This window comes from Pelophylax lessonae (genome assembly GCF_965119305.1).
Source record: "Pelophylax lessonae genome assembly, chromosome: 13".
Lineage (NCBI taxonomy): Eukaryota > Metazoa > Chordata > Amphibia > Anura > Ranidae > Pelophylax > Pelophylax lessonae.
This window is the reverse complement of record NC_138780.1, coordinates 4,417,300-4,441,836: the sequence shown is the minus strand read 5'-3', so window position 1 is coordinate 4,441,836 and position 24,537 is coordinate 4,417,300. Positions and strand designations below refer to the sequence as shown.

The 24,537-nt window shown below is 49.2% G+C and overlaps 1 protein-coding gene across 2 annotated transcripts in view; it reads right to left on the bottom strand.

Annotated features, from left to right (window-relative positions):
* Positions 1–6,367: 6,367 nt before the first annotated feature.
* The window catches only part of SNX27 (sorting nexin 27), a 19,618-nt gene continuing 1,448 nt past the window's right edge, over positions 6,368–24,537 (bottom strand). The window contains exons 2-13 of one of the 2 annotated variants that reach the window (XM_082242834.1): positions 20,681–20,912; positions 18,223–18,415; positions 15,946–16,010; positions 15,660–15,764; positions 14,517–14,595; positions 13,188–13,351; positions 12,979–13,068; positions 11,269–11,418; positions 11,069–11,197; positions 10,931–10,990; positions 10,769–10,831; positions 6,368–6,738 (exon numbers count right to left, since the gene is read on the bottom strand). In XM_082242834.1, coding sequence (XP_082098960.1) covers positions 6,691–6,738; positions 10,769–10,831; positions 10,931–10,990; positions 11,069–11,197; positions 11,269–11,418; positions 12,979–13,068; positions 13,188–13,351; positions 14,517–14,595; positions 15,660–15,764; positions 15,946–16,010; positions 18,223–18,415; positions 20,681–20,912 — 1,378 coding nt within the window. In that variant the 3' untranslated portion in view covers positions 6,368–6,690. The remainder of the gene's footprint in view (positions 6,739–10,768; positions 10,832–10,930; positions 10,991–11,068; positions 11,198–11,268; positions 11,419–12,978; positions 13,069–13,187; positions 13,352–14,516; positions 14,596–15,659; positions 15,765–15,945; positions 16,011–18,222; positions 18,416–20,680; positions 20,913–24,537) is intronic. The other variant, XM_082242835.1, reaches the window with a different exon arrangement.

The window sequence follows — 24,537 nt, the reverse complement described above, 5'->3', positions numbered from 1 at the left end:
CACACCCCCTTAATCAGGCTTTAAGTATAATCCAACAGGTTTCAGGGGTTTACCCTACCTTCGTAAGGGTCCAAATATAATGCAACAACACATCAAATGGGTTTTAGGGATTCACATTGCCTTCATCGCGCTTTAAAGCATAATGCAACTACACCAATGCCTAAACTTGGAACAGTTTGCTACTACTGATCTTTCCTTTGACACCCGCAAATATTTTCAAACAGTTCCAAGTTTAGGCAAACTAAACTAAACTGTAATTGCATTATGCTTAAAGCACGATGAAGGTAGTGTGAACCCCTGAAACCCATTGGCTGTGTGGTTGCATTATACTTAGAGCCTGATGAAGGTAGTGTGAACCACTGAAACCCATTGGCTGTGTAGTTGCATTATACTTCGAGCCTGATGAAGGTAGTGTGAACCACTGAAACCCATTGGCTGTGTAGTTGCATTATACTTCAAGCCTGATGAAGGGATGTGAACCCCTGAAATCCGTTGGCTGTGTAGTTGCATTATACTTCAAGCCGGATGAAGAGAGTGTGAACCCATGACACTTTGATACCTGTAAATATTTTCAAAGGAAAGAGTAGTAGTAGAATGTCAGAGGTTCACGCTCTTTTTTTCCTCTGGCTTTAAGTATAATGCAACTACACACCTAACAGGTTTCAGGGCTTCACACTCCCTTTATCAGGCACTATTAGGTGTGTTGTTGCATTATACTTAAAGTCAGATTGAGAGAGTGTGAACCCCTGACACTCTGCTACTAATAATCTTTCCTTTGACACCTGTAAATATTTTCAGTGTCAGGGGTTCACACACTCTTCATCTGGCTTAAAGTATATTGCAACTACACACTTAACTGGTTTCATGGGTTCACAATCCCTTAATCAGGCTTTAAGGAATATTGCAATTACATGTCCAACGTGTTTTAGGGGTTCACACGCCCTTCATTGGGCTTAAATTTAAATGCAACTACACATCCAACGTGTTTCAGTAGTTCACATTACCTTAAATAAGGCTTTACGTATAATGCAACTACACGTTCAACGTGTTTCGGGGGTTCACACTACCTTCATCGGACTTAAAGTCTAATGCAACTACACCAATGCCTAAACTTGGAACAGTTTGAAAAGATTTACAGGTGTCAAAGGAAAGGTTAGTAGTAGCAGAGTGTCAGGGGTTCACACTTTCTTCATCTGGCTTTAAGTATAATGCAACTACAGATCAAACGGGTTTCAGAGGTTCGGGCTCCCTTAATCAGGCTTTCAGTATTTTGCACCTACATGTCCAATGTGTTTCAGGAGTTCACACTTCCTTAAATAAGGCTTTAGGTATAATGCAACTACATGTTTCAGGGGTTCACACTACCTTCATCAGGCTTTAAGTATAATGCAATTACACCAATGCCAAAACTTGGAACAGTTTGGAAATATTTACAGGTATCAAAAGGAAAGGTTAGGGGTTCACACGCTCTTCATTCAGCTTTATGTATAGTGCAACTACACGCCTAACAGGTTTCAAGGGTTCACACACACTTCATCAGGCTTTAAGTATAATACAACTACACATCCAACAGGTTTCATAGGTTCGCATTCCCTTAATCAGGCTTTAAGTATATTGCAACTACATGTCCAACGTGTTTCAGGGATTCACCCTACCTTCATCAGGCTTTAAGTATAATGCTACTACACGCCTAACAGGTTTCAGGGGTTCACACTCTCTTCATCTGACTTTTAAATATAATACAACTACACATCCAACAGGTTTTAGGGGGGGGTCACACTGCCTTCATTGGGCTTACATTTTAATGCAACTACACGTCCAACGTGTTTCAGGAGTTCACACTCCCTTAATTACACCAATGCCTAAACTTTGAACAGTTTGGAGATATTTAGAGGTGTCAAAGGAAAGGTTAGTAGTAGCAAAGCATCAGGTGTTCACAGTCCCTTTATCGGGGCTTACGCATTAACTGCAGCAATGCCCGGGCTCAGAGCAGTTTAAAAATATCTTTAGATTTCAGGGGAGAAGTTAATATTAGCAGGTAGTACGTGAGTTTCATGCTGCACTACCTGCATCCACCAAGGCTGATGTCAGACAGGAGACCAGGAGGATAGTTGAATGATTAAAAAATAAATAAAAAAATATAACAGAACCAACACATTTTGGAGGCACGCTCTGCCTTCATCAGGACTTCAGTGTACTGTGACTTCAGCAATGCCTGGGCTCAGAGCAGTTTGGAAGTATCACCGGAGAATAGGCTACCTCTAGAGTCACTCCCGCAGTAGCCAGATGCGATGAGAGGATGCTTTGTCGGTCGCCCGAACGCTGCCGAATCTCATTTTCTAGAGATGCAAGGGTTATGTTGCTGCTTCAGCGGGAACACTTCCCTAGGGAGAAACATGTAGCCTTCCGTCTGGTGATTGGGGCAGAATTGCCCATTGGACATCAGCATAACATCTGAGGAGGCATGTAAATATTTGCAAACCACTCTAACTCCAGCCATTGCGAAGTTACTCTACACTGAAGCCCTGATGAAGGGAGAGCGAGCTTCCGAAATGTGTTGGTTATTTTATATTTTTGAAGAACCAATGCGTTTCAGAGACTTGCTCCACACTAAAGCCCTGCAGGAGGGAGAGCAAGCTTCTGAAATGTGTTGGTTCTTTTATATTTTTAAAGAAACAATGCATTTTAGAGGCTCGCTCTATACTGAAGCCCAGAGGAAGAGAGAGTGAGCTTCCAAAATTTTTGTTCTTTTAAAATTTTGATCAAAGAAACGAGTTTCAGAGGCTCGCTCCACCCAGATGAAGAGAGAGGGAGCCACAAAAATGCATTGATTCTTTTAAATAAAGAACCAACGTGTTTCAGAGGTTCACTCTACCTTCATCAGTGCTTGCTGTAGTGCGACTTCAGCCATGCCTGGAGTGATTTTGCAAATATTTACAGATCTCGCGAGAGGTTATGCTGACGCCCATTGGGCAATTTTGCTGCAATCACCAGACAAGACACTACCCGTTTCTCCCTATGGAAGTGCTCCCTCTATAGCTGAGGCAGCAATATACTGCTTACTTTGCTAACAAATGAGATTCAGAATTGTCCGGACCATTGACTGAGTGCCATCTCTCCACATCTGGCTACAGAGGGAGCAATGCCATCAGGAGAAACAGGCAGCCTCTTGTCTGGTAATATTTTCAAACCACTCTGAACCTAGGCATCGCTGAAGTCACAGTACACTGAAACCTTGAGGAAGGAAGGGTAAGCCTCCGAAATGTGTTGGTTATTTTATAATTTTTGATCGTTCAATAAAATACCTATCTGGGAGAAAGAGGCAGCCTCTTGTTTGGTGACATTTTCAAAACCGCTTTGAGCCCAGGCCTTGCTGAAGTCACAGTACACTGAAGCCCCGATGAAGAAAGGGTGAGCCTCCGAAACAGGTTGGTTTTTTTATATTTTTGATTATTCAATAAAATATCCTTTCGGGTCTCCTGATTGACATCAGGCTTAATGGCAGCAGTTAGTGCAGCGTGAAGCTCTTGTTGCACTATCTGGTGATACTAACCATTTGTATGAGTTCTATATTTCCAAAGGGCTCTAAGACCAGTCATTGCCGCAATCACAGTACACTGAAGACCTGATGAAGGGAAAGTGAGCCCCTGAAACACGTTGGCCCTTTTATATTTTAGGTTGTTCAAAAAAAATAACTCCGGTCGCCCAGATGACATCAGCTAGAGCAGTAGCACCTCTCTAATGAGATCAGTACATATTTCCAAACCCCTCCAAACCCAGGCACTGCTACAGTCACTGTATACCAAAGCCTTGATGAAGGCAGAGTGAACCACCCGTAACGCTTTGTTTTATTTTTTTTAGATTTTTGTTCATTCCATAAAATATCCTTCTGGACTCTTACCACTGGTGTGGTGCCCCTGCTACATTTTACGCCTCTAGATCTTTCTACAGAACTCCCTCCTCTATTTGGAGGTTCACAGTGGAGCAGCCTTAGTCACTCATCACATTATTAGAAGATCTAGCTCCTCTCATGCACACAATCCCCTTTGGTCATCTCTGGCACTGCCTAATAAAACCATTACATGGTTTTCCCCATAAAATTGTTTTCCTCTTTATTTCACCCTCCTTTCCCATCTCAGTGATGCTGATCTCCTTCAGCCACTTCCTGTCTACATGGACTCTCTTAAAGTCCAGCTTGGCTATAAAGACAATGGCGGACCACGCCTGAGCAATGTGTGTGGAACAGACTCTTGTAGCCTCACCTCCACCAGGGCAGTACCTTCTAATCCTCCAGGAACTGGAAGGCCATGGTAGGATCATGTAAATTAAGTGCAGCTTTAAAAAATGAAACATTCAGTTCACGCATGCTGGTCAGAGATTGGCACACATTCAGTGCACGCAAATTGGTCAGAGCACGTGACGCGACGCTTGGTTCATGCAAGCCGGTCAGAGTGCTTGACGCTCAGTTCACGCGAGCCGGTCAGAGCGTGCAACGCGATGCTCGGTTCACGCAAGCCGGACAGCGGCACACAATGTTTAGTTCACACAAGCCAGGCAGAGAGCGGCACAAGACGTTTAGTTCATGTAAGCCAGTCAGTGAGCAGCACACAATGTTCAGTTTACACAAGCCAGTCAAAGTGGCACGGGACGTTCAGTTCACGCAAGCTGGTCAGAGAGTTGCATGCGACCTTCGGTTTACGAAAGCCGGTCACAGAGGCATGCAATGTTCAGTTCATGCAATCCAGTCTGAGTGGCACACGAAATTCAATTCACACAAGCTGGTCAGAGAGTGGCACGCAACCTTCAGTTCACACATGCCGTTCAGTTCATGCAAGCCTGTCAGAGAGTGACAAAAGATGTTCAGTTCATGCAATCCAGGCAGAGTGGCACGCGACGTTCAGCTCACGCAAGCCGGTCAGAGGGTGGCATGCGACGTTCAGCTCCCACAAGCCAGTCAGAGAGTGGTATGCGATGTTCCACTCACACAAGCTGGTCAGAGACTGGAATGCGACGTTCAGCTCCCACAAGCCGGTCAGAGTAGCATGCGATGTTCCACTCACGCAAGCTGGTCAGAGAGTGGCATGCGACGTTCAGCTCCCACAAGCCGGTCAGAGAGTGGCATGCGATGTTCATATCACACAAGCCGGTCAGAGAGTAGCATGCGATGTACACACGCAAGCCGGTAAGAGAGCGTCACGCCACATTCAGTTCACACAAGCTGGTCAGAGAGCGTCACGCCACATTCAGTTCACGCAAGCCGGTCAGAGAGTGGCATGCGAAGTTCAATTCACGCAAGCCAGTCAGAGAATGGCATGCGAAGTTCAATTCACGCAAGCCAGTCAGAGAGTGGCATGCGATGTTACACTCACGTAAGCCGGTCAGAGAGCGCCACGCCACATTCAGTTCACACAAGCTGGTCAGAGTCACTTATGACATTCAAGTCAAGCGAGTCAGCCAATCACACACAACATTTGGCTTACACAGGCCAGTCAGAGCCGTACAGATCCATAAAAGACCGGCACTGCTTAGTTAGCTTTCAGATCATCCAATAATGCTATTAAAAAGTTCAAGCCTCAAGGGAGGAGATGACTGGGGCCCCGTCCTGGTCCCACTTTACAGGACTGGCATGGCAGGTCACAGTATGGACACTGAAGGAGCCAACAACGGAACCCCCTTTTTTTTGTGGAACTGCAGTGGGAATAATGGAGTCATCTCAACGGTTATGCTGAATTGCTATGACCCGGTACTGACTTTCCGGGTCGGTTAATACTGTTTGGCACAATATAGACAGTTGCAATATTAAAAAAAAAAAAAAAAAATATAGCACTTGACGTGAAACAGCAAAAACAGGACTGAGCCCCCTTCTAGAGGACCCCCCCAACAGATAAGGGGCAATGGTTACCCAATAACTAGTCCCATCAGACCATAAAGTCAGGGTATCCAACAAAATGGCAAAAACTTCCTACAAAAACTGACACCCTTACCCGGAAAGGGGTGTTGGGACCCCCGCTCCCCCCAGGGAAGAGGTGCAAGAGGGGGACAGGTAGACGAGCGCGGTGGTCTTCCACTATGAAATGTGTAAAGAAATGTGAAGTATGTACAGGTGATGGTAGAAAAGATGGAGACTTATCCTAGGTCCTGAAAAAGCCCTAAAATTGGTGACAGCGACACCCAGAGTGCCTCGGCACCAGCCGCTGGGTGGCGGAATCGAGTCCAGTGACAAGCTAAGATTTGAGGTTAGAGTGCAGAGTGTTGGATTTAGTGTTAGGAGGATATGGGGGGGGGGGAAGGGGGGAGTTAATAAACATGCAGGGTAGGTTGCAGGACAGAAAAAGGAGGATTGGGGGGGGGGGGCTGCACTACTAAAATGCAACTGAAGGGCCGGAGGTATCAGACCAGGATTGCTCAGGTTTCCATGACGCTGATTTAAAAAAAAAAATGAAAAAAAAAAAATGGATCCTTGTCAGAAGTCTAGGGCTTGCGGTGACACCCCCCCTCCCCCCCCCCCCCCTCTCCCGCCATGCTGTACTGAGCTGTAGTCAAGAGTCCTGCGCCGGAGGAGGTTGAACAATTCAGTCTTCTCTTCATGACGATGAAATGCTGCTGAGCATTGACCAGGGGGGGGGGTCCGCCGAGCAAGGATGGGGGGGGGGCGGCAGGTTCTGATCCGAGGAGGCCGGCACACGGCTGCTAGGTGCTAGTGTCCTTGTGCTGCAATCGAACAATCTGAAAGATGTTCTGTGGGAGAGACAGAGAGGGATAATTACTAAATGATACAAAACGATACAGTGACGGTGGAATACAGCGACAGCGAGGGTCCAACAGCACGCCGCAGTGACCGACGCCAACAGCGCCAATCCTAGATATCTACAGCAGGAGGCCAGGATATAAAAACTGTGTGTGTGAATTATCTCATATCATATCCCTTTCATAATATCAAATAAAATCTATTATCTTTTATAATATCTTTTAGAATATCTTTTATAATATATTTTATAATATCTTTTATAATATATTTTATATCTTTTCTGATATAACAATACAATATCTTTAATAATATATTTTAAGTATAGTAGAATATCTTATATAATTACACAAGATAACAATAAAATACCTTAAATAACATAAATTATAATATTTTTATTATAATATAGCTTTTATTAATATATTTTATATAAATCTATAAGATATCTTCTATTCTAATCTTTCAAAATTATCTTTTACAATATAACATAATATCTTTAATAACAATTTAGAATATATGATTTTAATATATCTTTTAGAATATAATTATATATGTTATACATTTCTTATATATAGCTTTTAGCATATAAAAATATATCTTTTAGAATATATATATCTTTTTAAAAGTATTATATTTTAACCAAATATATTTTACTAAAACTGCCAAAAACCACAACATATACAATTATATATATATATATATATATATATATATATATATATATACATATATATACATACATACATACATACATACACACACACACACACACACACACACACACACACACTATATATAATAAATAAATAAATAAATTAAAAAAAAAAAAAAAAAAAAAAAAAAAAGAAAAAAACTACACTAAAAAATTCACACAAAAAAAAAAAAAAAAAAAAAAAAAACACACTTAAAAACTACAAATATAAAATAAATATAATAAAAAATCCACTAAAATGAAGACAAAAACAAATAAAAACAATACAATAATGATATAACAATGTGGGCGGGGACAGACACAGCCAGCCCTGCCCCCATAGCGGATATAATGATGTGGGCGGGGACAGACACAGCCTGCCCCCATAGCGGATATAATGATGTGGGCGGGGACAGACACAGCCTGCTCCCATAGCAGATATAATGATGTGGGCGGGGACAGACACAGCCTGCCCCCATAGCGGATATAATGATGTGGGCGGGGACAGACACAGCCTGCCCCCATAGCGGATATAATGATGTGGGCGGGGACAGACACAGCCTGCCCCCATAGCGGATATAATGATGTGGGCGGGGACAGACACAGCCTGCCCCCATAGCGGATATAATGATGTGGGCGGGGACAGACACAGCCTGCCCCCATAGCGGATATAATGATGTGGGCGGGGACAGACACAGCCTGCCCCCATAGCGGATATAATGATGTGGGCGGGGACAGACACAGCCTGCCCCCATAGCGGATATAATGATGTGGGCGGGGACAGACACAGCCTGCCCCCATAGCGGATATAATGATGTGGGCGGGGACAGACACAGCCTGCCCCCATAGCGGATATAATGATGTGGGCGGGGACAGACACAGCCTGCCCCCATAGCGGATATAATGATGTGGGCGGGGACAGACACAGCCTGCCCCCATAGCGGATATAATGATGTGGGCGGGGACAGACACAGCCTGCCCCCATAGCGGATATAATGATGTGGGCGGGGACAGACACAGCCTGCCCCCATAGCGGATATAATGATGTGGGCGGGGACAGACACAGCCTGCCCCCATAGCGGATATAATGATGTGGGCGGGGACAGACACAGCCTGCCCCCATAGCGGATATAATGATGTGGGCGGGGACAGACACAGCCTGCCCCCATAGCGGATATAATGATGTGGGCGGGGACAGACACAGCCTGCCCCCATAGCGGATATAATGATGTGGGCGGGGACAGACACAGCCTGCCCCCATAGCGGATATAATGATGTGGGCGGGGACAGACACAGCCTGCCCCCATAGCGGATATAATGATGTGGGCGGGGACAGACACAGCCTGCCCCCATAGCGGATATAATGATGTGGGCGGGGACAGACACAGCCTGCCCCCATAGCAGATATAATGATGTGGGCGGGGACAGACACAGCCTGCCCCCATAGCGGATATAATGATGTGGGCGGGGACAGACACAGCCTGCCCCCATAGCGGATATAATGATGTGGGCGGGGACAGACACAGCCTGCCCCCATAGCGGATATGATGTGGGCGGGGACAGACACAGCCTGCCCCCATAGCGGATATAATGATGTGGGCGGGGACAGACACAGCCTGCCCCCATAGCGGATATAATGATGTGGGCGGGGACAGACACAGCCAGCCCTGCCCCCATAGCGGATATAATGATGTGGGCGGGGACAGACACAGCCTGCCCCCATAGCGGATATAATGATGTGGGCGGGGACAGACACAGCCAGCCCTGCCCCCATAGCGGATATAATGATGTGGGCGGGGACAGACACAGCCTGCCCCCATAGCGGATATAATGATGTGGGCGGGGACAGACACAGCCTGCCCCCATAGCGGATATAATGATGTGGGCGGGGACAGACACAGCCTGCCCCCATAGCGGATATAATGATGTGGGCGGGGACAGACACAGCCTGCCCCCATAGCGGATATACTGATGTGGGCGGGGACAGACACAGCCTGCCCCCATAGCGGATATAATGATGTGGGCGGGGACAGACACAGCCTGCCCCCATAGCGGATATAATGATGTGGGCGGGGACAGACACAGCCTGCCCCCATAGCGGATATAATGATGTGGGCGGGGACAGACACAGCCTACCCCCATAGCGGATATAACGATGTGGGCGGGGACAGACACAGCCTACCCCCATAGCGGATATAACGATGTGGGCGGGGACAGACACAGCCTGCCCCCATAGTGGATATAATGTGGGCGGGGACAGACAGCCTGCCCTTATTGAACCTTTCCTGGAGAAAATGCTGCTCCAGGCTCCCTTTAGTCACATCGGGGGTAGGGATCGGAGTTCAGATTGACTTGTCCCTCCGTTCCTCAGTAATCGGATATCCAAATATCTGGACCCGGAGAGCCAAAGTGAAGAAATTCCATCAGCACACCAAGGAGTCCTCTAAAGCAGTGGTCCTCAACCCTGGTCCTCAGGCCCCACTAACAGGCCAGGTTTGCAAGATAACTGAAATACATCCCAGGTGATATCATTTGCTGCTCAGTGATTGCAGTATTCTAGTCTGCATCTCCCCAAGGTAATACTTAAAATCTGGCCTGTTAGTGGGCCCCGAGGACCGGAGTTGAGGACCACTGCTCTAAAGGGTTCAAAGCTTTATTCCGTGGTCACATGATAGATATGTAGCAACGTTTCAGGTCCATGCAGGGCCCCTTCATCAGGCTTCATCACTTCGGCACTTACCTGATACCATCACCTGCCTGATGAAGGGGCCCTGCATGGACCTGAAACGTTGCTACATATCTATCATGACCACGGAATAAAGCTTTGGACCCTTTAGAGGAATCCTTGGTGTGCTGATGGAATTTCTTCCCTTTGATTGTCCATGGTTTCCATCCGATGGTCATTACAGCCCCTGGCATTCACTGAACCACCGCTTATCTGGATTGGACCCAGAGACCAGCACTGAGAGGAAGCCTGGGGCAGCATTTTCCCCGGGAGGGTAAAAAAAAGGGCCACAACCGCAAGAGGGGCGGAGCGATGAGGGCAGGAGGCAGCCGCAAGAGGGGCGGAGCGATGAGGGCAGGAGGCGGCCGCAAGAGGGGCGGAGCGATGAGGGCAGGAGGCGGCCGCAAGAGGGGCGGAGCGATGAGGGCAGGAGGCGACCTCGCCATTAAGGTGAGCGAACGCTTAGGATGAGAGGGAGAGCCGGTACCGGGGTGATATGGAGGGGGTCAGAGCCGGGATGGAGAAGGGGTAATGGGTGAGGGTGTGCCCGGGTAGGACAGATGGGGGGGTGGGGCGACGATGGTGCCCCGCCGGGGTGAAAGGTTACCTTGCTGCACGTACTGTCATGAGTGCAGTTCTTGTTGTCTTTATCCGTCGCTTGTTCCTCGACCTTGAGAGACGGGAGAGAGGGGAGGACAGGTGAGTATTTTTCAGGAGAGGGGGAGGGGGTTACAGGGGGAGGAGTCATCAGATCTCGCAATGGAATTACCTCTCTCCTCCACTTCAGCTCACAGAACACTCGCTCAAAACATTCGTGCATGTAATTAAACTGCAAAACACAGAACAGAAGTGTCAGGAAGTGTGGGCGTGGCCTATTCCCCCTTCCCCACCCCCCCAGTGTACTTACATATGGAGTGAAGATTTTCACCCACCGCGGTTTCTTCTCTCCCCGGGCGTACTCGAAGCAGAACGCCATCCCCTCCTCGTCTGTGTCCCACCGCTGCATCTCGTCCCACTCAAAGGCGATCACCTGGTTCTGTAACGTAGGCAGGGAACGGTCACCATCTGTTCCCACCCCCTTGGCCGCCTCCCCCTCCATTGCCTTACCTCCTGCTGCCCCTCCTCCGTACAGGCTAGGAGTTTGAAGTGTTTGATGCTGATGGCGGTAATGACGTGGCCCTTCCGGCGGGAGTCACAGGAACAGTGCGGGAACATGATCTCATTGTATCCTTCACAGCTCCGTAACATGTTCAGGTACTGGGGGAGGGGAGTAACAAACAATGTTACTTTGTATCTCTCTATCTCCCATCTCATCAATGTTACTTTGTATCTCTATCTCCTATCTGATCAATGTTTATAAACAATGTTACTTTGTATCTCTCTATCTCCCGTCTGATCAATGTTTATAAACAATGTTACTTTGTATCTCTCTATCTCCCGTCTGATCAATGTTTATAAACAATGTTACTTTGTATCTCTATCCCCCGTCTGATCAATGTTTATAAACAATGTTACTTTGTATCTCTCTATCTCCCGTCTGATCAATGTTTATAAACAATGTTACTTTGTATCTATCTCCCGTCTGATCAATGTTTATAAACAATGTTACTTTGTATCTCTCTATCTCCCGTCTGATCAATGTTTATAAACAATGTTACTTTGTATCTCTCTATCTCCCGTCTGATCAATGTTTATAAACAATGTTACTTTGTATCTCTATCCCCCGTCTGATCAATGTTTATAAACAATGTTACTTTGTATCTCTCTATCTCCCGTCTGATCAATGTTTATAAACAATGTTACTTTGTATCTATCTCCCGTCTGATCAATGTTTATAAACAATGTTACTTTGTATCTCTCTATCTCCCGTCTGATCAATGTTTATAAACAATGTTACTTTGTGTCTCTATCTCCTGTCTGATCAATGTTTATAAACAATGTTACTTTGTATTCCTCTATCTCCTGTCCAATGTTTATAAACAATGTTACTTTGTATCTCTCTATCTCCCGTCTGATCAATGTTTATAAACAATGTTACTTTGTATCTCTCTATCTCCCATCTGATCAATGTTACTTTGTATCTCCCCATCTCCCGTCTGATCAATGTTTATAAACAATGTTACTTTGTATCTCTCTATATCTCCTGTCTGATCAATGTTTATAAACAATGTTACTTTGTATCTCTATCTCCCGTCTGATCAATGTTTATAAACAATGTTACTTTGTATCTATCTCCCGTCTGATCAATGTTTATAAACAATGTTACTTTGTATCTCCCCATCTCCCGTCTGATCAATGTTTATAAACAATGTTACTTTGTATCTCTCTATCTCCCGTCTAATCAATGTTTATAAACAATGTTACTTTGTATTCCTCTATCTCCTGTCCAATGTTTATAAACAATGTTACTTTGTATCTCTCTATCTCCCATCTGATCAATGTTACTTTGTATCTCCCCATCTCCCGTCTGATCAATGTTTATAAACAATGTTACTTTGTATCTCTCTATATCTCCTGTCTGATCAATGTTTATAAACAATGTTACTTTGTATCTCTATCTCCCGTCTGATCAATGTTTATAAACAATGTTACTTTGTATCTCCCCATCTCCCGTCTGATCAATGTTTATAAACAATGTTACTTTGTATCTCCCCATCTCCCGTCTGATCAATGTTTATAAACAATGTTACTTTGTATCTCTCTATCTCCCGTCTGATCAATGTTTATAAACAATTTCCTGTCTGATCAGAAGTAACATTGATCTATACAATAAGACTGAACTAAAGAGATGTTGGGGAAGGGGGAGGGGCTCATTACCATTAACATCTTCCGCTGCTCACAGAGCTTCTGTAATTGGTACGCTTTGTCATCGGCCTTAATATAACCGCGCTTTACGTCATCCACCGCCTGCAAACCAGAGGAGAGCGAGATTACCGGAGAACCCACTGACAGCCCGTCACACGGTAGATCAGGAAAAAACTGCTGAGGCACACCGAGCCTCCAACCTCCGGCAAAAAGCAGCTTACCTGGTGGAAGAAAAAGGAGACGGCCAAGTCGTTGTCCTTCAGCAGCGGCTCCTCGGAGGTGGTGAACAGCCACTTGCGCACGGTGAGGCAGGTCCCGGGCACCGCCGAGGTGTAGTTCTGGACGTAGAGCTTGTGAGGGAACTCATTGGGGGCCAACTTCCTGACTGAGAGAGCGCAGAGTCACCGCGTCACCGACAGCCCAAATTACCCAACTTCCCCTTCTACAAATCTAATCCCCTGCCACACTACCGGGGGAGGGACCCCGAAAACATCCACCCACAATACATTCAACATTATAATCACTTCAAGACCGCGCTTTATCCAAGAACTTTTTTTTTTTTTTTTTGACACAAAATTACTTGGAACCCCCAAACTTTTTTTTTTTAACAGAGACCCTAGGAAATAAAAAAGGAGATTTTTTTTTTGTCACAAAATTACTTGGAACCCCCAAATATTTTTTTTTTTTTTTTCACAAAATTACTTGGAACCCCCAAATATTTTTTTTCTTTAAACAGAGACCCTAGAAAATAAAAAGGCAATTTTTTTTTTTTTTTTCACAAAATTACTTGGAACCCCCAAATATATATATATTTTTTTTTAACAGAGACCCTAGGAAATAAAAAGGCGATTTTTTTTTTTTTTGGACACAAAATTACTTGGAACTCTAAACTTTTTTTTTTTTTTTAACAGAGACCCTAGGAAATAAAAAGGCGATTTTTTTTTTTTTTTTGTCACAAAATTACTTGGAACCCCCAAATCTCTCATCTGGCCCCGCTGGCTGCCAGGTAAACAAAGGGGGCGGAACTGGAAGTGACGAATACTCGTTGCTCCCAGTTTCCAGAGAGGGGGGGGGGGGGGACATCATCAGTTCCTCTCTCTCTGTACCTCTCTGTACAGGACAGCCATCACCGCATTGCTCCCGGGCACCGCAATGGGACCGGAGAGGCGGCGGCGGCAGGAGGGGGGTGGGTGGGACCCCCTTCTGTCACCCCAAGAAGTGATAATGGATAATTAGCCACTCAAATCACTTCTGTATTCAAGAGAATTCCTGGCTGAAAAGAATAGTACCAGAGCGCCCCCTTGCCTTGGGAGGAGAAGAGGCGTTGTCAGGATAATAAAGTTATCCCAGCACGGCACCGTAAATCCCAATTTGTCCTCTCAGTTTCAGTGGCAGTTCTGAGTGTAGGACGGGCCTGTGAGCAAACTTATTTTTTAATCGGGAGTTTTGGCCGGAGTTGGACTTTCAGAGACATAAAAAACGAACTACAGAGGGTTAATTAGTAAATAATTCTGAGAGAGAAGAGAAAGGAGGAGCCGCAGCGTACTGACCAAAGGAATGATTAATGACCTCAAACAGGGCAAAGTAGTTGGCGGTGATGCCGTCCATTCCGATCTTGGCAGCGAGGGCCTGCGGGGAGAGAGAGAGAGAGAGAGAGAGGGGTGAGCGGACACAGACAAACACAAGCCCCTCCCCCCAAATAAGGTCACCCCATACCCCGATGGTGACAGAAGCCCCTCCCCCAAAGAGAGTTCCTCTATACCTGGATACAGACAGAAGCCACTCCCCCCCCAATAAGAGGGTCCCCCTATACTCGCAGGCAGAGGCCCCCCCCCTAAAAATAAGAGGGTCACCGTGTACCTGGACTCAGAAGCTCCTCCCTTTAAAAGAAGGGTCACCCCTTACCTGGATTCAGGCAGAAGCCCCTCCCATCAATAAGGTGGTCGCACTATATCTGGATGCAGACAGAAGCCCCTCCCCCACAATAAGAGAGTCCCCCTATACCTGGATGGAGATAGAAGCCCCTCCCCACAATAAGATGGTCCCCCTAAACCTGGATGCATACAGAAGCCCCGCAATAAGAGGGTCCCCCTATACTTGATGCATTCAGAAGCCCCTCCCCCACAATAAGAGGGTCCCCCTATACCTGGACGCAGACAAAAGCTGCTCCCTCACAATAAGAGGGTACCCCTTTCCCTAGATGCAGACAGAAGCCCCTTCCTCGCAATAAGATGGTCCCCCCATACCTAAATGCAGACAAAAGCCCCTCCCCTGCAATAAGAGGGTCCCCCTATACCTGGATGCAGGCAGAAGCCCCCCCCCCCCATAAGAGGGTCCCCCTATACCTGGATGCAGTTAGAAGCCCCTTCCCTCAATAAGAGGGTCCCCCTATACCTGGGCGCAGAGAGAAGCCCCTCCCCTCAATAAGAGGGTCCCCCTATACCTGGGCGCAGAGAGAAGCCCCTCCCCTGCAATAAGAGTGCCCCCCCTATACCTGGGCACAGACAGAAGCCCTCCCCCCCAATAAGAGGGTCCCCCCTATACCTGGATGCAGACAGAAGCCCTCCCCCCAATAAGAGGGTCCCCCCTATACCTGGATACAGTTAGAAGCCCTCCCCCCTCAATAAGAGGGTCGCCCTATACCTGGATGCAGGCAGAAGCCCCTCCCCTCAATGCTGGTGGTCCCCCCATACCTGGTACACCTGGTCGGTGGTGCTGTTCTTCTTCACGCGGACAGTGGCGGTGGTCTTGTCCGGTAACGCGATGCGGAGTTCTACGTCGGACACGCCGTTGTAATTCTGTGGGAGGAGTCAGAAGGATCACATGTTCACAGATCTTTGTTCAGGCACTTCCTGCTACAGGGTGACAACGCTCTGTCCCCGTCTCCCTGCGTTGTCACCCTGTTACTTTATAGAAGAAATGAACTGTAAATAATACATGGATCATCTACGGTAAGAGGACAGGAGAGGGCAGCCTTACCTCGTCTGACTCAGACAGGAACTCCTGCATGATGTCACTTTCCCCGATCACCCGTATAGAACAGACTGCACCAAAGAGAGAAACATGTCAGTCCCATCACAAGGGGAACATCTCTATTTCCAAGTGTCGAGTGTTCCCGTGTCATCTATATACCCCAATCGTTACCGTATCATCTATATACCCCAATCGTTACCGTATCATCTATATACCCCAATCGTTACCGTATCATCTATATACCCCAATCGTTACCGTATCATCTATATACCCCAATCGTTCCCGTGTCATCTATATACCCCAATCGTTCCCGTGTCATCTATATACCCCAATCGTTACCGTATCATCTATATACCCCAATCGTTACCGTATCATCTATATACCCCAATCGTTCCCGTATCATCTATATACCCCAATCGTTCCCGTGTCATCTATATACCCCAATCGTTCCCGTGTCATCTATATACCCCAACCGTTACCGTGTCATCTATATACCCCAATCGTTACCGTGTCATCTATATACCCCAATCGTTACCGTGTCATCTATATACCCCAATCGTTCCCGTGTCATCTATATACCCCAATCGTTCCCGTGTCATCTATATACCCCAATCGTTCCCGTGTCATCTATATACCCCAATCGTTCCCGTGTCATCTATATACCCCAATCGTTCCCGTGTCATCTATATACCCCAATCGTTCCCGTGTCATCTATATACCCCAATCGTTCCCGTGTCATCTATATACCCCAATCGTTACTGTGTCATCTATATACCCCAACCGTTACCGTGTCATCTATATACCCCAATCATTACCGTGTCATCTATATACCCCAATCATTACCGTGTCATCTATATACCCCAACCGTTACCGTGTCATCTATATACCCCAATCGTTACCGTGTCATCTATATACCCCAATCATTACCGTGTCATCTATATACCCCAATCATTACCGTGTCATCTATATACCCCAATCATTGCAAAAAAAAAGTCAAGCAAGAAAAGTGAGACTCCCAATAGTGGCTGCAGCAGATGTGTGGAGCTGGTGGGGTCATGTGTAACCCTCCCTGGGTGTGGGGGGCCCCCATTGCATCCCACTGGGGAGGACAGGTGTAAGCCTCCTTGGGTGTGGGAGAGGACAGGCGTAACCCTCATAGGGTGTGGGGGGGGGGGGGGGCATTGCACTGGGAAGAATAGGTGTAGCCCTCCTTGGGGTGTACGGGGGGGGGGGGGAGGGCATTGCACTGCACTGGGAAGAATTGGTGTAGCCCTCCTTGGGTGTACGGCGACCCCCATCTCATCCCACTGGGGAGGACAGGTGTAACCACTCCTTGGGTGTGTGTGTGTGTGTGGGGGGGGGGGGTCATTGCTTCCCACTGGGGAGGAGAGGTGTAACTCTTCTTGGATGTGAGGGGGGGGGGCATCAAATCCCACTGGGAAGGACAGGTTTAACCATCCTGGGGTGCGGGGAGACCCCTATAGCATCCCACTGGGGAGGACAAGTGTAACCCTCCTTGGGTGTGGGGGGACCCCCATGTATGGAGTTGGGGGGACATCTCATCCCACTGGGGAGGACAGGTTTAACCCTCCTTGGGTGTGGGGGGACCCCCATCTCATCCCACTGGGGAGGACAGGTGTAGCCACTCCTTGGGTGTGTGGGGGGTCATTGCTTCCCACTGGGGAGGAGAGGTGTAACCCTTCTTGGATGTAAGGGGGGGCATCAAATCCCACTGGGAAGGACAGGTTTAACCCTCCTGGGGTGTGGGGGACCCCTATAGAATCCCACTGGGGAGGACAAGTGTAACCCTCCTTGGGTGTGGGGGGGCCCCCATGTATGGAGTTGGGGGGACATCACATCCCACTGGGGAGGACAGGTTTAACCCTCCTTGGGTGTGGGGGGTCCAATCTTATCCAACTGGGGAGCACAGGTATTACCCCTCTTGGGGTGTGGGAGGGGCTAAGGGTCTACCCTGCTCCACTGATAATTATACAGCAGCCCATATTACTGTACCCAGTTGTAATAGAAAAGTCAAACTTTTACAGCTGTCATGAGCACAGGAAGTGAGGGGGAAATCCTACAAAGGGGACACCGGCGGTTCTGGGGACAACTGTCATTTTCCATCCCTTTGGAAAGATTTCCTCCCACTTCCTGTTGTACCTCTTGCACAGGATATAGAGTGGAAACTTGCCCAATGGCTACAAGCATCAAAAATAATTGTAAGGAAGGGCATCTAAAATATTACAGCGCATAATTGACAGTTGGTGAAGCAGGATTGGATACCTTTCTCCAGGAATTCCTCCAAGCCCCTCCTCCTGGCGTCCAGCTGCTGCTCGGACAGTGAGAAAGGCCACTTGCCCGGTAGCCGGGGAAAGGTGAAGTTGGCAAACTCCCGCTTGAGATTCTGGCTCAGGATAGCGAATTCCCGGTATCGTTTGGAACACAGCTGCCTGCCGGCCATGTAGACGTTATACACCTGAAACCGAAAACAGACTAAGAAGTCAACGCCCACCCGAAACACTGCACACAAATCGTGACCTAGTCACCTCTGACCTTCTGACCCTACCTCCCAACTACAGAGAACTGGTCACCTCCCAACCTCTGCCTCCCAACTACAGAGAACTGGTCACCTCCCAACCTCTGCCTCCCAACTACAGAGAACTGGTCACCTCCCAACCTCTGCCTCCCAACTACAGAGAACTGGTCACCTCCCAACCTCTGCCTCCCAACTACAGAGAACTGGTCACCTCCAGCCACCTGACTCAACCTCTGCCTCCCAACCACAGTGACCTGGTCACCTCCAACCTCCGCCTCCCAACTACAGTGACCTGGTCACCTCCAGCCACCTGACCAAACCTCTGCTTCCCAACTACAGAGAACTGGTCACCTCCAGCCACCTGACTCGGGAGCTCTGCCTCCAAACTACAGAAACCTAGTAACCTCTGACCTCCTGACCCAACCTCTGCCTCCACAATAACATGTCACGGTCACCTCTGACCTCCTGACCCTACCTCCCAGCTAAAGAGAACTGGTCAACTTTGACCACCTGACCCAACCTCCACCTTTCAACTACCTCTGCTGCCCCAACTACAGTGACCTGGTCATCTACGATCTCCTGACCCAACCGCTGCCTCCCAACTACAAAGAACTGGTCACCTCAAGCCATCTGACCCTACCTCTGCCTCCCAACTACAATGACCTGGTCACCTCAAGCCATCTGACCAAACCAGTGGCTTCCAACTACAGCGACCTGGTCAACTCCTGACCCAACCTCTGCCTCCCAACTACAAAGAGCTGATCACCTACGACCTCTTGATCCAACCTCTGCCTCCAAACTACAGTGATTGTCACCTCTGACCCAACCTCTGCCTCCCAACAACAGATCACTGCCCCCCCCCCCTTGACCACCTGACCAAACATCTGCTGCCCAACTACAGTCATCTGGTTACTTCCAGCCACCTGACCCAACCTCTGCCTCTAAACTACAGTGACCTGGTCACCTCCTGACCCAATCACTGCCCTCCAACTACAATGACTTGGTCACCTCCGACCACCTGACCAAACCTCTGCTCCCCAACTACAGTGATTTGGTCACCTCCAGCCACCTGACCCAGCTTATGCCTCCCATCTACAGTGACCTGGTCGCCTCTGACCTCCTCACCCAACCTCTGCTACCCAACTACAGTGACCTATTCACCTCCAGCCACCTGACCAAACTACTGCCTTCCAACTACAGTGACCTGGTCACCGCCAGCCACCTGACCCAACTACAGTGACCTGGTTACCTCCAGCCAGCTGACCAAACCTTTACCTCCCAAATACAGCGACCGGGTCACCTCCGACCTATTTCAGCCGCCCAACTACAGTGACTTGATTACTTACAGCCACCCGATCCTACCTCTGCCACCCAACTACGGTGACCTGATCACCTCTAGCGACCTGACCCAACTTCTGCCACCCAACTACAGTGACCTGATCACCTCTAGCCACCTGACCCAACCTCTGCCACCCAACTACGGTGACCTGATCACCTCTAGCCACCTGACCCAACCTCTGCCACCCAACTACGGTGACCTGATCACCTCTAGCCACCTGACCCAACCTCTGCCACCCAACTACGGTGACCTGATCACCTCTAGCCACCTGACCCAACTTCTGCCACCCAACTACGGTGACCTGATCACCTCTAGCCACCTGACCCAACTTCTGCCACCCAACTACGGTGACCTGATCACCTCTAGCCACCTGACCCAACTTCTGCCACCCAACTACGGTGACCTGATCACCTCTAGCCACCTGACCCAACTTCTGCCACCCAACTACGGTGACCTGATCACCTCTAGCCACCTGACCCAACTTCTGCCACCCAACTACGGTGACCTGATCACCTCTAGCCACCTGACCCAACTTCTGCCACCCAACTACGGTGACCTGATCACCTCTAGCCACCTGACCCAACTTCTGCCACCCAACTACGGTGACCTGATCACCTCTAGCCACCTGACCCAACTTCTGCCACCCAACTACGGTGACCTGATCACCTCTAGCCACCTGACCCAACTTCTGCCACCCAACTACGGTGACCTGATCACCTCTAGCCACCTGACCCAACTTCTGCCACCCAACTACGGTGACCTGATCACCTCTAGCCACCTGACCCAACCTCCGCCTCCCAACTACGGTGACCTGATCACCTCCTGCCATGTCCCCATATAACTTGATCCCATCCCCCACTGCTCACCACAAACTTCTCCCCATTCTGCTCCACGTGTTTGTAGGTAGGGATGGAGAGGGGCACGGCCTGTTTCTCTGTGTAGTCGTAGAAGGACTGTCCCGAGGAGTCGTCGCTGGGGTCAAGGTTCTCAGCTTCATGTGGCGGGACGGACAGAACGGTGAGGACCAGCTCCTTCTCTCCGGCCCGGATCAGATCCACCACTTGTTTGTGGGTGGCCCCTTCTACATTGACGCCGTTCCTGGATTGGGGGAGACACAGAGAGGGGGCGGGGTTTATATATGTAACCTACTGATAGGACAGAGAAGAGTTCTCAATCTATAGAATCAATCACATTCCCCATTCTCAGTATCTGTACCTATTCTGTATGTATGGACTCTGCACAGTACTACTTCTCCTGTCCTGTATGCCGGGTGTAATTCTCAGTATCTGTTCTTATTCTGTATGTATGGACTCTGCACAGTACCACTTCTCCTGTCCTGTATGCCGGGTGTAATTCTCAGTATCTGTTCTTATTCTGTATGTATGGACTCTGCACAGTACTACTTCTCCTGTCCTGTATGCTGGGTGTAAATCTCGGTATCTGTTCTTATTCTGTATGTATGGACTCTGCACAGTACTACTTCTCCTGTCCTGTATGCTGGGTGTAATTCTCGGTATCTGTTCTTATTCTGTATGTATGGACTCTGCACAGTACTACTTCTCCTGTCCTGTATGCTGGGTGTAATTCTCAGTATCTGTTCTTATTCTGTATGTATGGACTCCGCACAGTACTACTTCTCCTGTCCTGTATGCTGGGTGTAATTCTCAGTATCTGTTCTTATTCTGTATGTATGGACTCTGCACAGTACTACTTCTCCTGTCCTGTATGCCGGGTGTAATTCTCAGTATCTGCTCTTATTCTGTATGTATGGACTCTGCACAGTACTACTTCTCCTGTCCTGTATGCTGGGTGTAATTCTCAGTATCTGTTCTTATTCTGTATGTATGGACTCTGCACAGTACCACTTCTCTTGTCATTAGATTGGCCCCTATGCTGGGAAGTCATGTGACCGCTCGGTGACGGGATGTCAGTCACATGTCCTCTCCTCCGCCATGACTTGTAGGAGAAGAGTCTCAGTGTCAGAAGGAAGAGGTCAGGAGGAGCCCCGCACTTCCTTCCTGTGTCTGAGAGAAGCTCCACACCACAATCAGGAAGTCTGATGGCTCAAGAGGGACCCCCTCCCCCTCCCCCAGAGATTGCACAACAATCAGTGACATGCAGAAGTCAGTGGACAGTGAAGAGACTCAGTCACCTGATCTGGAGTCTTACAGCTAACCTCTCATTGGTTTATATTTCCTCTTCCCTGGTACCCCGTCACGGCAACTTCTCCATTTTTATTACATATTTTATTCCCGGTGATGTCATCACTGGATCTCTGTGTTTCTCTATGCAATGCATGGCTGGTGGGAGGGGCCTGGCAGCCCCCGGCCTCAGTACTCCTCTCCAGAGCCATCAGGCAAGCAGTGGGTGGAGTTATGCAAATACCAAACTGCCTTGATGGGAGGGGGGGGTCAATCTGGAGGAGTGGGCGGTCCTAGGCAACCTGCATTTGCATATGTAACACCCACATGTGGTGCTGAGCCTCCATGACTGGAAGATCTGTAATCCAATGAATGAAAAGGAAGAGCCCTCAGTCCCGATGCAATGGGAGGAGTTATGCAAATATCAAACCACATTGATGGGAGGGGGGGTCAATCTGGAGGAGTGGGCGGTCCTAGGCAACCTGCGTTTGCATAGGTAACACCCACATGTGGCCCTGAGCCTCCGTGATTGGAAGATCTGAAATCCAAAAAATGAAAAGGAAGAGCCCTCAGTCTTGATGCAAACAGTCTTGATGCAAACAGTGGGAGGAGTTATGCAAATATCAAACCGCCTTGATGGGCGGGGGTCCTAGGCAGGCTGTATTTACGTGGGGTAACACCCACATGTGGTCCTGAGCCTCCGTGATTGGAAGATCTGAAATCCAATGAAGGAAAAGGAAGAGCCCTCAGTCTTGATGCAATGGGAGGAGTTATGCAAATACCAAACAGCCTTGATGGGAGGGGGGGGGTCAATCTGGAGTGGGAGGTCCTTGGCAACCTGCATTTGCATAGGTAACTCCCACACGTGATGCTGAGCCTCCATGACTTACAGGACTGAAACCCAATGAATGAAAGGGGGCGGGGCCAGGGACAGTCAGGCTGGGGGAGGAAAGAACTAGCACCTCCTCCAGCTAGGTAATGAGGCGGGCTGATAAGTCCTGCTATGGAACTACAACTACCAGCAGAGCCCCCCCCTTACACTTTGCAACCTGGACACATCAGTATCATCCACAAAAGGCCTGAGAGGATGGTGGAACTACAACCCCCAGCCACACACATCCTGACCATCATCAAGAGTTGCTCTGACCATTGTGGAACTACAACTCCCAGCAAGTTCTGGACTGCTGCACACCCAGCGTCTGCACCCTGACATTCATCGCAAAGGTTGTAGAACTACAACTCCCAGCAAGTCCATCTCCACAAGACAACCAGAGCAGCCGCCACCACTCAGCTCCAAGGAGAACCAACCAACACCCTCTGGATGGAAGACCGAGTGCTGGGGAGTGGGGGGAGGTACAACATGGACACCATTCTTACGGGGGAGGAGACAATGACACTATGTATGGGGGGGGGGGTGGGATGGATGAGGAGGAAGGACACCATGTATGGGGGGGTGGATGAGGACGGTGGACACCACGTATGGGGGAGGGGGGTGGATGAGGACGGTGGACACCAGGTATGGGGGGGGGTGGATGAGGACGGTGGACACCACGTATGGGGGAGGGGGGTGGATGAGGACGGTGGACACCACGTATGGGGGAGGGGGGTGGATGAGGACGGTGGACACCACGTATGGGGGAGGGGGGTGGATGAGGACGGTGGACACCACGTATGGGGGAGGGGGGTGGATGAGGACGGTGGACACCACTTATGGGGGGGGGGGTGGATGAGGACGGTGGACACCACGTATGGGGGAGGGGGGTGGATGAGGACGGTGGACACCACGTATGGGGGAGGGGGGTGGATGAGGACGGTGGACACCACGTATGGGGGGGTGGATGGACACCACGTATGGGGGGGGGGGGGGTGGATGAGGACGGTGGACACCACGTATGGGGGGGTGGATGAGGACGGTGGACACCACGTATGGGGGGGTGGATGAGGACGGTGGACACCACGTATGGGGGGGGGGGGGTGGATGAGGACGGTGGACACCACGTATGGGCGGGGGGGGGGGTGGATGAGGACGGTGGACACCACGTATGGGGGGGGGGTGGATGAGGACGGTGGACACCACGTATTGGGGGGGGGGTGGATGAGGACGGTGGACACCACGTATTGGGGGGGGGTGGATGAGGACGGTGGACACCACGTATGGGGGGGTGGAGGAGAACGGTGGACACCACGTATGGGGGGGGGGGGGGGTGGATGAGAACGGTGGACACCACGTATGGGGGGGGGGGTGGATGAGGACGGTGGACACCACGTATGGGGGGGGGGGGTGGATGAGGACGGTGGACACCACGTATGGGGGGGGGGGTGGATGAGGACGGTGGACACCACGTATGGGGGAGAGGGGTGGATGAGGACGGTGGACACCACGTATGGGGGGGGGTGGATGAGGACGGTGGACACCACGTATGGGGGAGAGGGGTGAATGAGGACGGTGGACACCACGTATGGGGGAGAGGGGTGGATGAGGACGGTGGACACCACGTATGGGGGAGAGGGGTGGATGAGGACAGTGGACACCACGTATGGGGGAGAGGGGTGGATGAGGACGGTGGACACCACGTATGGGG